At 36.2% G+C, this 15,670-nt stretch overlaps 2 protein-coding genes across 45 annotated transcripts in view; one reads left to right on the top strand and one right to left on the bottom strand.

Moving 5' to 3' along the window:
• Window positions 1-15,670, bottom strand: part of LOC144313908 (uncharacterized) — a 77,276-nt gene that overhangs the window by 7,603 nt on the left and 54,003 nt on the right. For 10 of the 34 annotated variants that reach the window (XR_013379621.1, XR_013379636.1, XR_013379659.1 and 7 more), the window contains 2 exons: window positions 11,008-11,137; window positions 5,649-10,440 (listed from right to left, as the gene is read on the bottom strand). The exons of 5 other annotated variants lie outside the window; for them this stretch is intronic. Coding sequence is in view for 16 of the 29 variants with exons in the window: in XM_077897489.1 (XP_077753615.1) it covers window position 10,440; window positions 11,008-11,137 (131 nt within the window). In the remaining 13 variants the exon portion in view is untranslated. 19 more of the 34 variants (XR_013379617.1, XM_077897399.1, XM_077897389.1 and 16 more) reach the window with 5 other exon arrangements.
• Window positions 1-15,670, top strand: part of RGS17 (regulator of G protein signaling 17) — a 95,720-nt gene that overhangs the window by 28,205 nt on the left and 51,845 nt on the right. The window lies entirely within an intron of this gene.

Below are 15,670 nucleotides of genomic sequence, written 5' to 3'. Positions count from 1 at the left end.
TGATTCAAAAATGTTTTTTAGAAATTTAACTTACAACAAAACTGGATATTCTATTTGAAAAAAAGGTATAAAATCCCCCCACTAGGGCAGCCCCGGTGGCGCAGTGGTTTAGCACCGCCTGCAGCCCAGGGCGTGATCCTGGAGACCCTGGATTGAGTCCCGTGTCGGGCTCTCTGCATGGAGCCTGCTTCTCCCTCTGCCTGTGTCTCTGCCTCTCTCTCTCTCTGTGTCTCTATGAATAAATAAATAAATAATCTTTAAAAAAAAAATAAAATCCCCCCACTGGGGATGGATGAGGAAGGGAAAAGAAAGAAAAGGGACTGGAAAATTAAATTCTGAGATTTTTGCCCTTCTCCCATTGATTACTTGTGCAACTTCCAATTTATTCAATACATTGAAAACAATTCTAAGAGCTACAAGAGAAACAGTTACTAAGTGGAAGCTCATCTATTTCCTAGTGACACAGAACCATACTTCCTAAAGTTGTTCAATGCTCTGAATTTTCTGTATTTGACTTTCAAATAATAAGTGTCATGATGAAAACATAGAAATTAGATGGAGAGAAGCAGAGGACTAGAAGTTGTTCTCAAATAAAGGAGATTTTATTTCCTCCAGTCACCAATTTTAAATGCTTGAATCACTTGAATATTATAGTTTACCTACAGAATCATGGATGTCTGTAACATAGTGTAGAAGAGTACATACAGAAAAACCTCATCCTTGATGATACCAGGTAGAAATAATCATATGTATATATAATACACTTCTATACATATTACAGTATTTGGGCTTGAAGACAACCCGGGAGGTATTAGAGGACTTTATCCTTATTTCACAGATACAGAAAGAAAGACTCAATGAATTTAAGGCACTTGTTAAAGGTGACCCAGTGATTTAATATAGGTAGGGCTGAAGCCCAAGTCTTCTGGCTACAAGACCAGTGATCTTCTTACTAGATTACTTTGAGTTTCTCTCCAGAAAGCTAAATGGAAATTTGTTGTATATTTATCCCCTTGTCTACTAAACCAAGATTGTGTTGAGTTGGTACCCTTCTGGGCCTCTCTCTGTTCTCCTTTTCTCTGTGCACTGTGTAAAGTATGTGTACCATTTATCTTATCCTTTAATTACCTTACTCAGATGTGTTGCAGTATCCCTACCACTTGTCCCCTTGTTTACTCCTCATCCTTGAAAAAAGGCAAGGAATGGTCATAATCAGGAGTTGGGTCCCTTGCATAGTAGATAAGATTTTGTGGAAGATAACGTGAACTTTCTCCTTGTGGAAAAAGAAAGATGAACCAAACCAATCCTAAAGTCCATGTACTTCACTGACTTAAAAAAATGATCACCATTTTGGGTACCAGTGAAAGACATCCCTGGAGAACAGTGAGTTTCAGAGATTCAGAAAGAAACAGGTCATATGACCCTAATAATCTAAAATGGAGTTCATCTGCTTGTAAATAGCAGGAATGGAGTTCATCTGCCTGTAAATAGCAGGAATGTGCCATGAAAAATATCCATGTTGAACAACACCAGCCTAAAATCTGGAATCAAATGACACATCGCATGTAAAATATTTTTTTAATTAAAAAAATGTTTCAAGTACATAGTAAGACTAATTACTATTGGTAATAACATTTCCTAACATCTTCCTATTTCTTGGTTTCCTCGTTATCTGTAGTCCTTGGTAGGACTCTCTCTCTCCTATAGGAAAGTGAAAATTTAGTATTCTAGAGCTCTGATGCCAGGAGTTAGTTCATGTTCCCCCTTTTACTGGTTTTCAAATGAAAGCAAATCATAGAAGGAAATTGAAACCATAACTGCTTCTGTAACACTTTGTTCCTCAGGGGGTACTTGGTGTAAAAGGAATGCACAACAGCAAAACACATTTAAGGTACAAGTTATATGAGTCATCAGATGCTGTTTGTATAATTCCAAAACATTCATAAGCTAAATTGTACTGGGATAATTTGTGAGCAATGTTCTGACCTCTAGCATTTCTAAGTCTCACTTGACTTTGTAGCTTAGAGGTATTTTTTAAAAGTGGACTGTGTCACTTTAATTCTGTGATTCCCAAGCCCATTCTGCTCCAAGCCATGTATAATTGTACATTCTTTATTTGAAAGGCAAAGTGAATAAAGATGGAGTTAGAGGTGGGTGAAGACAAGAAAATACTCTATGACAAAACAAATTAATGGATATTCATTTTATTTATTTATTTATTTATTTATTTATTTATTTATTTATTTATTTATTTATTTTGGATATTCATTTTTAGAATATGATACCAAAGTATTGTGGTGTCTTAGATCTTAAAACTGATAATGATAACAACTTTAGCATTAAAACCAATCAGCAAGAATACTTTTGACCGTCTGAAAGAAATGAAGACCTCTAAGACTTCAACTACTGCCATGAAAATCATGAAGTTAAAGTTGCACCACAATATTTACTTATTTTTTTTTTAGAGCGTGCACACACACGTGCAGTAGGGCAGGGGCAGAGGAAGTAGGAGACTCTTAAGCAGGCTCCATGACCAGTCCAGAGCCCACAGCACAGCTGATCTCATGACCTGAGCCAAAATCAAGAATTGGATGCTTAACTGACTGAACCACCCAGGCACCCCATGCTTCTCAATATTTAGATTGATCAGCAACACTGCATTTTGTACAGGCAAAGAAGATTTATCTGAAGTGGACAGTCATACACCTTGGAAAATTCTAACATAGCACTTCTCTAGATGGGTTAAAAGATGAATTATGTCTACATTTTTAAAAGAATACAAAAAAGTTCATTGATCTCTTGGAAATTTCTTAATGATTGGCTCAAATTAAAATTTTCTTGTAGTAGTAAATATCAGTCTTAAGATATTTCCAGCTGCATCTAGACATCGTATTTCCATCACCTTCCCTAATGCACTTTTTCTTGTTCATGTAAGGAGCTCATGGTTTGATCTAAATATGCGTTTGCCAAATACTGATTGAAAATTGATACTCATTTTTTAATTCCCCCAAAGTTTACAGAATATTATTCAATGGAAGCAATATTTTGAACTCAAGTATTTGTACTAGAATATGCTTAAATTATGGATTTTAAGTATTGTATCTTTGCATAATACATACCTATGGGAACATTAGCTCAACCATTAATGATGATATTTCCTTAAAAATATTCAAGGGTTTACACTTGATGAAATTATATGAGACAGTTATCAAAAATTATCATATTTTTCAAGGATGAAATTCTGTATCTCAATACACCAATGGAAGACATTGTACAGTCAGTTGTACTTTTAGACAATTGTATCCCTAGGCAGCCTCAACTTTTGAATATCATTTTCCAGTGAGATTAGTTAGTAGGAATCTATTCCAGATCCTTTTTATAAAGCAAACTTCTTTTTCTTTGTAACTTTCTGACCTATAGAATTAGGTAATTAGAAATACTAACATTTCTTTAAAATACTTAAAAATGTTTAAATTGTTTAGTCTTCATAAATATTTTTATCCTTGTCTAAATCTTGTATTTATTACTATACAGACTGTTGTTAAATGGTGTTGTAGATATTAGCAACTAGGGAGTGAAGTGTATATTTTTACCTCTTTCTGTTGTAGAAGTAAATACCCTTAATGATGAAGTTATTATCAGCATCCCTATTTTTTCTTTTTCATAAATTGACAATTTTTCTTTAATCTAAATTTATTTCTCTAACACAGTAGAGCAAATAACATTTGTGAAAAGGAAAATTTAACCTGGAAATAATAAGTGATTATTTTGAAAGCTTCATATACTCTTCAGTCCTTAAGTTAATCAAAGTAGGTCAACAGTAAGATGGTACTGCCAAGAGAATCTTAAAGATTATGTGGACTATATGTTGATGCCTGGAAAAGATTTATTAACACTTTATGTTTTATCTGGAAGAAAGGTTTCATTACACATTTAATAGACTAAGCCTACATATTTTAACCAGCATGATATAAAAATTAAAAATAATGTAATTATAATTTATATACTTATATTACATGTATAAAATACTAAAATCTTTTTTTCTTTAGCAGACTGTAAAATGAGTGGCTAGTGAAAGAAGATCCAAGTTTAAATAGATCATCAGTGTGGATAATTGCCTTGAAAAAAAGATGGTGTAATCATCTGTATCAATTTTAGAATCACACTTTTTTGTATACATTGACCCAAATTTTCTTAATATCACTTTTTTACACAAAAGTACCATACTTCTTTAATGTTGATGGCAGAAGCAGCATTCACCAAATGACTGGACCACTTCCAAACTGTTCCTTTCAACCACTTAATCACCAACATTACAGTTAGTTTAGAACCATGGTTTTCAGTTTTATTAAAAATGGACTTTCTCTTTTTAGATGAAATATTATTTAGGATTCAATTTCAAGAATATAAATGTTTTTACTAATTGGATTCAGTTGGCAAGATAAGCACGTAAATCTATTTCTGCCTTCCCAAGTCCCTTAAGAAAGAAATATATGTATATATAAATATAAATACAAGTATGTGTTTTATGATACATCCTTAACAACAATGAGGGGGAAACAAAGGAGGGGGAAAGAGAATACTATTGGCTTAATGTCTCATTTTGAGGCATTCCTGAAAGAAACAAAACAAGAGGAAACCAGAGTCCAAAAATGAGAAAACTCTTTTTATAGGTGGGAACAGTTCTAGAGCTTCTGCAAACACATAGTCAAAATACGTAGGGCAGGATGTGTTTCTGGGAAAATCATTAGATGAGCAATTGAAACTACATGTGGAACAACTGAATTGTTTTTCATTCTTGTTCCCCTTATAATAATCTGTGGGCAGCTGCAGTGTTTACCCCAGGCTAAAGCAGCAAAGATGTCTCAAAAAAACCTGGTACTATCCCAGATGGCTTGTAATCTGAAATATAAATGGGTAAACCATGTACTCCAAAGATAAGCTACCTGGATGCACCTCATGCCCAGTATGGCATACTCTGCACCCCACAGTCAACAGAAGCATCTGCAGATGGGCAAACAGATGGGAATCTCACATACCAAGACGAGTAGACAGTCAAGGAAGACCAAGAAAGACAAGTATCATGAAAGATACAATAATGCCAGCAAATTGAGAGACTGACATCTGAGAGAACAAAACAGAAACTTTAAAATAAGAATGATGTCTTTAGAGTGTGTATAAAACATAAAACATCTCATTCATAAAATAAAAATAAATTTATGAAAAGGAAACAATTAGACATTGGAAATAAAAATACATGTATTTGTCAACAGGGATAATAGGTCAGGTTTAATGCATATGAAATATTTAATGACTATAATAAAATCTGGGTTCAGTTTTATATTGTATTCAGCACCTAGACTAGTTATTTACTATTACATAAAATTTGTCACCCCAAGACTTAGTAAGTAGTGAAACTCATCAGTTTATGTGAGTCAGGAATCTGGGCACAGTTTATCTGGGTGCTTCTAGCATAAATTCTCTCATGAGGCTGCTAAGAAGGCATCACCTGGGGGCTTCAGTGATCTTGAGGCTCAGCTGAGGAAAAGTCTTCCAAACTCAGTCACATGGGTGTTCCAGAAGCCTGCTAGTCCTCTTGGGCTGTTGGCTGCACACATCAGTTCCTTACCATATGGGATCTGCCACAAAATGGCAGAGTGAGGGATGAGACAGAGGTCCAAGACAAGCCACAGTCTTTTTATAACCTAACCTCAGAAACGATATCTCATCACTTTTGCCATATTCTGTTCCTTAACAGTGAGTCAGTAAGTCCAACCCATAGTCCAGAAGAGAGAATTATAATCTGGTGGCTAAAGGGAGGCAGGGATCATTGGGAGCCATTTCAGGTTTCTCAAAAGTGTCCTCCCATGACATCAGTAGCTCAAAGCTCAGACTCTCCTCTAAATCAGATCCAGGTGCCATGCCGCTTAGGCATAGTTTCCTTAAGTAGAGCTTGCTGAGCACTCCACCTGTAAGATGAAGAGACAGGTACCTGTCTCTCGTATATCCAACATCCAATGTCAGGACAGGCAAAGAAGAACGACTGTAGACATTTCTCTTCAAAACTGTGAGGGCAGCCCTGGTGGCTTAGCGGTTTAGCGCTGCCTTCAGCCCAGGGTGTGATCCTGGAGACCTGGAATCGAGTCCTGCATCGGGCTCCCTGCATGGAGCCTGCTTCTCCCTCTGCTTCTCCCTCAACCTCTCTCTCTCTCTCTGTGTGTCTCAAATAAATAAAAAATCTTTAAAAAAAAAAAAACAAACTGGGAGGGCTGGGATGCCTGAATGGCTCAGTGGTTTAGTGTCTGCTTTCTGCTCAGGGTGAGGACCCAGGATCAAGTCCCACATTGGGCACCTTGCACGGAGCCTGCTTCTCCCTCTGCTTGTATCTCTGCCTCTCTCTGTGTCTCTCATGAATAAATAAATAAAATCTTAAAACAAAAAAAACTGGGAGGGCAGAGATGGAAATTCAAAAAAAAAATTACTCTTCCATAAAAATTCTGTAAAATGTTGGAAGTTCTTGATTAGATCTCAAGGGCTAGGACTAACACTTCATGCTGCTCAGCTCTGCATCTGAGGCATCTTTCCTTTTCTTTGAAAGGTAGCATGTGTTTGCAACTGAGTAGTATGTGCATATGTTTGCATTATGAAAGACCAGAGGATATGTGTATTTGTGGACACACACACACATGCAAATAGTTAAAAGTTGTTTCTAGGTTATGGAATATTTTTCATTATTGTGAATATCTTTGTTTCCTAAATTTTCTGCAATAAACATCTTCAACCTTTGTAAAAAACACACAAAATTTTTTTCTTAAGAATGGGGGAAAATACACGTAATTCAATACCCAAAGGTAATGTAATGAATGAATTTTTACTATCAGATCACAAGACACAAAATGTATAAATTACATTGCCAGTTTATTAATTCATATTATGAAATATTACTGCTAGCATTGCTCCCCTATAGCATTAATTATGTGAAAAGTCAAAATGAGAAGATTACTTGGTGAATACTGAATCCAAGCAAGAGATGAAATGAGTAACTAGTATCTTCACAATGTAAGTTGATCAGTGTTTCCACTGTGGTACAAATGGTTATACGGAGTCAGCCTGTTCAACGATACATGGCCTTGATCTGAGCTGGTTTTGCCTTCCAAATCTGCATCTGCCATGTAAAGAGATCATCTTCTGTTCTCACAATTTTCCTCAGAATACAGTTCAGTAGCTTAGATTTCAGTATTTTAAAATACAATTGTATTATGTCTCCCAAACCACTTTATCTCAGCATTGACCAAGAAATTGGGGAGGCCATTCTCATAAATGATGAACACTTTTATATCTGAATTCTCACTACTTTTACCCTCAGAGTTCTGTTACTTCTTTGATACTTTCATGTATTAAGAATATTTTGGTTGCACTTCCTAAATTACTTTTTAAAAGTTTAGTGTCTCCAACATTGGTAGATTTTTCTTCCTCTAGAAATCTACCTACCGCCTAAGTAATAGTGCCTACCTCTCAATTAAATGATTTAATATATTTAGTGTGTTTAGAATATTGCCTGCTGGCATTAACCATGGTAATAATAATGCTTAAGCATTCCAAACTATCCTGGAAGGGACATTGTAAGAGTTTGCATTTCCTTCAGGGCAGCTCTAAATATATTATCCATCACAGTGAATGTGGCATTGCTTCTTCCTCCAGAGATCCTTAAAAACAGGATTCATAATTTCAGTATAATTGATGTACTGGGTGATTTTTAGAAAGTGAGAAATGAAATCAATGACCACTGGTGTTCCTTTTTACCTGGTGATCCAATGGTTATTTTTCTTATGCTTAGAATTAACTTTCAGATAGCCTGGTAGTTACAGAATATATTTTTAAAAGCACTAAACCCAAATTTGTCATTAGTTCTGAAAATCAATTCTCATTAAATATGATGAATCACGGCATCATGTTATCGTATATACATGTGTATATAAAATGACTATATATAGTCATTTTCTCCTTTTGGGGAGTGGGGGTGGGGAGCAACAGGATACAATTGCCATGGTGCATTTTGTGGTTCAATCCATAAAAATTCTTGAAGCAATTATTTTAGTGTAGTGGTCAGGAATGACTAAAGACTGTGAGTTAGCAGGGACGTAATTATCCTTCAGGGGCTGAATGAAGGTTGTTTCTCTTAGACGAAAACAGGAGAACATGGATCCCAAAGAACTCTCCTGACTTATCAAACAGTAAAATTGAGAGGCTAAGGTGTGCCTGGGGGGGCTCCATCAGTTAAGTGTCTGCCTTAGGCTCAGGTCATGATCCTGGGATCCTGGGATTGAGCCCAGCATCAGGCTCCTTGCTAAGCAGGAGCTTACTTCTCCCTCTCCTTCTGCCCCTCCTGCTGCTTGTGCTCTCTCTCTCATTCGTAAATAAATAAATAAATAAACAAACAAACAAATAAATAAATAAAATTGATCAGGTTAAAAGGACATCCCATCTCCTTTACCCTGCATCTTCATATGTGAATCCCTTGAAATAAAATCATGTAAGCCTGCACAGTAAACATATGCTTATACGTGCAGATTGGGTATGTGCTTTTTGTTCCAAAAGGTCAGTGTCTTAGGCACTTACTTGATTTTGTTAAGGAAGAAAATGTAAGAATAATGCATAAACGTGGCTATGAAACACCCAATGTATTATTTACAAATGCCATTGCTAGCTACAGAGGGAACCAGACATTTTGTGAGTGATTTTTCTTTCAATTAGAGCTGTACTACTCAAAGCATAATCTGTGGACTGATGCTGGTATGTGAGCTGATAGCCAGTGATCAGTCACAGAATATAAATCAGTGCATTGTTTTCCTTATTCTTCTGCAAGCCCCTGATCTCAGTGTAGACCAGTAATACACACTTTAGACTAGAATTTTGAGAAGCACTGAGCCAGAGTATTGTAGTTCCAATCAGTTCTGCTAGCCTGCTGTCCATGTTTTGGCCTCAGGGTCTGGTCTTGACCTTGCTGCTCATCTGCTCTATGACCCTGGTGAGATTTACTCAGCTCTTTTGCATCTTGGTTTTCTCCTCTGTACAAAGGATGTGGCATGGATAATCCCTAAGCTCCTTTGCAGAGCTATAATTCAAGTCGATGCAATGATTGAGTTTAGGTATAGAGAAAAGGCTAGGTTAAATTATGGCAATTAAAAATTATCCTATTAAAATGATGCCTGTGAATACTGTGTAAGAAACATGATTATGATAAATAAAACCAACAGTATGCCCTATGCCATCTATCAACTATGTAAAAATACATACATAAAAAAGACTGGGCATAAATTAAACACACACAGACACAGAGAATTATGAAAAGCATTGTGAAATCTGAAGCCTATGCATTGACTTTTTCTTTCTAAAAAGAAATTAAATTTTTATAACATGGTTATATTCCCCACAAATATAAATGAAGAAGCATACAAAAGTATTCAGTTAAATATAATGCACCTAAGATTTTGAGTCTTTTTCTATATGCTTTAATGAATGTCACTGCTGTGTTCCACTATTTGGAATATCCTATGGCATTTTTCAGTTCCTTCTTCCTATACCAGGTAAGAGTCTTCCAGAGCAAATATTTATATACTTCTAGTTACTCTGGAGTCAAAGAAGCTGCTCAATCGACAGTACCTGCATAACCTATTACATTAAAGGAGGCACAGCTTCTAGCTGAACTAAGGCAGGCTCCACCTGTCCTTTATGTTACCTTCCAGCCTTCTCAGACACCTTAAATCACTTCCATCTTTAAAAATAAAAATTTCCTCCCTTGACTCTACATCCTACCATTTCTAGCTGTTCTCTACCATTCCTCTCCCCTCACAACCAAACTTTGGAAAGAGATGTTGAAGCTAGTTGTCCCCCCTGCCTTACCTCTCCTCTGTACCACACCCCTTCCAGTCAATCTGAGGTCCTTGACCATCTATATGACCACTTTCTGATTGTCACTGACCACCTGTGTACTTAAATCCAATTAGATACAGAATCTACACTTCAATAAAACAAATTTGTTAAGGGCTTTTAAGTAACTCACAGATTTTTTTTTTTTTTAAGATTTTATTTATTCATGAGAGACACACACACACAGAGAGGCAGGCTCCATGCAAGAAGCCCTATGTGGGACTCCACCCCAAGTCTCCAGGATCAGGCCCTGGGCTGAAGGCAGTGCTAAACCACTGAGGCACCCGGCTGCCCAGCTCACAGATTTCTGAGAGGGTCAATGAGAGGCTCTACAGCTAAATGTCCAGGAGCAAGGCCCAGCTGGGCCATCTGTAGAGAACATAACCATTGCTGTCTCTGTTGAGCATTGATAAAGCTCCAGGCTGGTACTCCTATCCTTGTACAGCCAAACCCTTCTACCACCTTACATGCCAGAAGACCAGTTCTCTGCAATGCGGCCATCTCTTCCCTCTAGAAATAAACATATCAGTCATTCATCTGATTTCCAAGGAGTTATTCATCACTGCATTCTCACAACCCAAGGTCATACCCCATACCTGAATGTTCTACATCAATACTTTCAACATTCCTCTTTCATGATAATGAGGTTTACAATGATAATTCTCAGTATTTGTGTGTGTGTGTGTGTGTGTGTGTCTTTAAAAATTACCCCTTAATCTGGAAAGCTACATTACAGTTTATAATATGGTCATTTCAAGAAAAACAGGTCAAGAAAAGCATGTCATTTTATAGTCTGCAGCATTAACAAATTCAAACAATTTTAACTTAAGACCTGACAATTTTAGCTTAAAAATCTTAAGGTTTTTCTTTGTTAAAATGTGGCTCTTTGGGTTTACATTTAATTTTAGCTGCTCTTAGGTTTCAATTCCAAGATCTAGCCCTGGAGTAATATTTACTGGTTTTGTTTCTTATTTGTTTCTCCTTCTCTCCTCCCCCATCAGTATAGTCCAAGAATTAATGAATCGTTTCCCTCAAAGATTAGTACTAATGACCCTATTTCCATAAAAACAGACTCACCACTTGGCCAGCTTTTTCTTCTGCAAGCTTGCCTGTAGGAATGATCCATTAGTTAAAATTTTAAAAGAAACTAGAAGATGTTTGTCTCCCAGAAATCTGATTGTGACATAGGCCTTCACCTGTTTCAGCACTTAAAAAAAAAGACATTTTAAAAAAATTTGTGATGAAAGCTATTAACTACTCTTTATGCCCTAAAAACTGATGAAGAAAACTAGCTTTCTTAGCTTCATGAGATATTCATTGATTCATTGTCAGTAAGACAAAATGTTTCCTCACCATCGGAATTCAGATAAAATATCTAATTAGAGATACAGTCTTATCTTGGAGGAAATGGAGACTGGAATTTGTAGGAAAGAGCCTAGAGAGGAGGGAAGTTTTCTGATAAAAAACTGCAGAAATCTGTGTAGGGTCTTGAGTTTTTGCTGGGTACTAGGCCACGAATGCATAAGGTAAAATTTTACAAAATCAAGCAAAAAGGAGGCAAGAGTAGCAAGAAACAGCTCCCAGGGCTTACAGTTTGGTCGGAGGGCACTTAAGCTCCAACTGGCCAGAGGAGATGGATAGTCCACAGTAATCCCCTGGTGTGCATCTAGTGGGGACTGTGGTGGAGTCAGGCCTTAGTAGGAGAGCTGAACTACACTTGGAGACATGGCTCTTCAAGATCCACACTAGCAAAGCTTGCATTGAAGGGGCCTTCAGCAGATCATGCTTATCTACAAGTAGTTTACTGACCTGCCAAAACAAAGTCCAACTACCATTAAGAGAAGAAAACAAAATTTCTTTAAATTTGTGAGTGGATTATGCAAATATTTGGGCCTAATTTTGGGGGGAAGTTTTAAAGTCATGAATTCTCTGCTTTCATAATTGTAGGAACATTTAGATTTTCCGTTTCTTGTTCTTATGTCTTTCAAGGAATTAGTCCTTTCGATCTAAGCTGTCCATTATTGGCATAAAGTTGTTAATAGAATTCCCTTATTTTTTAAATATCTATTGGATCTGTCATATCACTTTTTTTCATTCTTGATATTGGTAATTTGTCTTCTCTCTTTCTTCGTTGACTTCAATTATTTCAGTTAATCAACCCACACATTCAGAGACATTTTGTTCATTTCCAATCTTTTATTACTGCAAATTATGATTTAATGTATAACCATGTGCATGTGCTGTGTCATATTTATGGAGATGAATCTTTGTAGAGATTGACATGGTAGAGTTTTGGGATTGAGTTTTGGGATTTAGATTAGCTATATTAAAGGACAAACACATATGTACTTTTGTTAAATATTGCCAAATTGCCCTCTATAATGGTTGAACAATTTTGTTTTCCCTGCAGTAGTATATGGAAAGTAGTTCTTTCTCTACAGCTTTTCCGACAGGATATGTTGTCAAGCTTTTGATTCATAAATCTGATATTTGAATAGTGGTATATCAAAGTAATATGATTTGTATTTATGTTTTCTTACATTAAAATGCAATTACATCTTTTTAGTATAGGACCATCTATATACATTTTTTGTCCCCTTTTTATTAGGCTTCTGGTCTTTTCTTCTGTTTAAAAGAGCTTTTTATATCAGCAGATTGTAACCATGCCTAGAGCAAATACTCTTTGATAATCTTCACAACTCTCAGTATTTGTACTCTGCATCTCCGATTGCCATAGTTGCTTCTTCTACCCTCTAAGCTACAAATTTAAAACAAAAATTTCTTCCATTTCAGCATTTGTCTATTGATGCTTATAGTGGTGTGTTTTTGTTTTGTTTTGTTTTGTTTCTTGCCATGCAAAGTCTTTTTATTTTTTCTAAAATTTGATCATGGTTTGCAAGATTTTCCCTTTTCCCATATTATAAAGAAATTCACCCATATTGTCTTGTAATATATGTATATTTTCAATGTTTGCATCTATGTCTGGAATATATTTAGAGTATATTCTGGTATTGGGTTGGAAGATTCCGTGAACATTATTTCTTTCTAAATAACTATTCATTTCTTATAATACCATTTAAAAGAACCCTTTTCACTTTTATTCTGTACTAAATTTCCATTTTTTGGTCTGTAAATAGTAGTATCAATATTGAACTGAGTTTACCTGTGAATGACAAAGAAGAATGGAGTTTTGCAAAATAAGGAATCAAATTATTTTTGGTTTATTTAAGACTAGGTTCCCTAATTTGAACTATGTAAATAGTTGTTTGGGTTTTCTTTAACTATGCAAATAATTTTTAAATATAGCACAGAATAAAATGTATGAATTCATTTATTTATATTGTTACTTATTTGCCATTTTGTAAATTCATGCTGTTAAAATCATCAGCCCAGTTTTGCTCTCTTTTCATCAGCACCCAAGGGCAGGGCAGCTCACAGTTTCATGCTGAATTGCACTAGCACGAGAGTAGAAGATGGCCCCTGCTTCCTCAAGCTTCTTCCCTCTTAATAGTGTACTTAAAAAGCAAACTCAAAGAATGGGCTTTAGTTCCTTTCCCGAACTGAAGTTTCCATATGAAAATCAAACAATCAATCATCTAATAAACAATCTGTCTTTGATACCAACCATGAACTGCTGTGCATACAAAAATCCTTTTTAAAATATTCACCAACCCAATTACTGGTGAGACTATAGACTACTGACAACATCCAATTTACTAAGGCTAAGGAAGAATTCCTAAAAACTGTATCCTGTTTGTAACATCTAAATACCTAGCAACTGGGAGGGCAGTCTTTTTCCTGCCAGTTATAGAACTAAGGAAACATTTTTTTTCCATTTTACTCCATAGCCATTTCAGTATGTTAACTAGAGAGTTCCAAATGTTTCTGACATCCATTCTGCTTTGACAGGGACTTCGGTAGTAAGGAAGCTGTTGAGAATGAATAGTGTTCTAAATAGCCGATTTTATGTGATGAGTTAAAACAAGGGATGCAGAGCCAAACAAAATGAAAGGGACAGATTATTAGGAAGAATACTACTCAGGTGGAATCGATTTTGTCTGCCTGTTAAAACTCAGAAACACTGACTTGAGATCAACAAAACACTGCTGATTTCTGGTTGGGCCAACTTTTGTGTAAATGAACAGCCAGCAGTCAATTGTTACCCAACAAGCCACAGAAAACACTATCAGCTTTGGAAATGGAAGATTGTGTAAATTTGTATTACAAATAGGGATAGCTTTTTTCTTACGGATAGTAAGGTTCATGTCCTCAAGAATATTTTTAGATATTGAAAAAAAATTCCTTTTTATATTTCAAGAGTGACAAGAAACACTCTTGTTAATAATCTTAAAATATATCTGAATTCTAATTCATCTCTTGAGGTAGGTTTGAGTCTCATTTCTTAGTTTTGGTCTGGATGTCGTACTTAGCAGCATTCATTAAAATCATTGAACCGAACCCCTTTCATCAGTCAGTGAGTACATAGGACCCACATGAATGTGGACCAACAGAGCAACTCTTAATGGTGGACAGCCAAAATTTGTCTCCCTAGAATACTCTCTCCTGTAGCCTCCTATGTCCTAAGGGACGAATCAGTATGGCCTACATTGAAGAGTTTGGCCAATATGGACCTCTTCCAAGAGGTCAAAGGGAAGGCAGAAGTTGGGATATTTACTTCCAGCATGGTCACCTGCTGCCTGCTTCTCTTAGTCAACCTCAGACCACAGCTTTGGTCAGAAGGCGTCTCCCCACGTAACCCTTTCTGTCCCTCTCCTCATAACTATTTTCTCTCCTTGTATCTGTATGACTAGGAGCCATAACATCACCTATATTACTTATACCTGTCCCCTGTTTTCCAGAGTACTGCCTTGTCCCTTGGGATTTCCCTTTTTTGCCCCCACACCCTTTTGTGAACAGCCCATCATAAAAGACTCTTTAAACCTGACTGTCCCCCAGTTATCTCCTGGGACCCTGACTGCTTAAACCCTCTTTGAAAATTTCACAGAATATCCTCAAAGTATTGCAGGCATGTTTGTGGCACCTCAAGATAAGTCTGGAAGAGTAGCAGATGCTAATAACATTTTCCCAAGTGGAGCATGCCTGTTTGGATAAAGCCAGGAACTGCCTCTTCTGGATAGGGCTTGAAGAGGAAGAGAAACAGAAGAGAGGGCTGAGCAGAATTGATGGTTTCACAGGAGAGGAGTGATACCATTCCTTATGGTAGTTGTAATGAAATGACATGTATGTTGTCTTCTAAAATATTTTAGAAGCCCCTTGGGAAATGTATTTGTAGTGAAGGGGGATGCCCTTTTATTGCAAACCAACCTACAAACTCCCACTGCACTCTGACTTAATGAAAACTGATGGGCCATTAAGATGAAAAACAAGACACTATCTTTAGACTGATATGAGCTATATATAATAGGAACTTAATGTATGCATGTTCATTGATTTACTGGATTTGTAAACCTTCAATTGCAAATCACAATCTTTTTAATTTTGGATCGAATTTTTCACAGTTCATATAAAATCGAAACCAACTATTATACATTTATTTGTATAAAGAATAAGTATTTCCAACAGGTATTTTAAACAAATGCTGACTTTTATAGGCTTCTTCACTGAATAAAATAATTTAACTCTGATGATTTCAAGCTACTTTGGAAAAAAACGGAAGTGCAGACAATCACAAAATATTGGCAGTGCATCATGGATTGACTGAGCTATCCAGCCTTTCTGG

Source organism: Canis aureus, chromosome 1 (assembly GCF_053574225.1).
Source record: "Canis aureus isolate CA01 chromosome 1, VMU_Caureus_v.1.0, whole genome shotgun sequence".
In the NCBI taxonomy this organism is placed as follows: Eukaryota; Metazoa; Chordata; class Mammalia; order Carnivora; family Canidae; genus Canis; species Canis aureus.
Note: the sequence above shows the minus strand (reverse complement) of the source record. Positions and strands in the feature narration are given on the sequence as shown.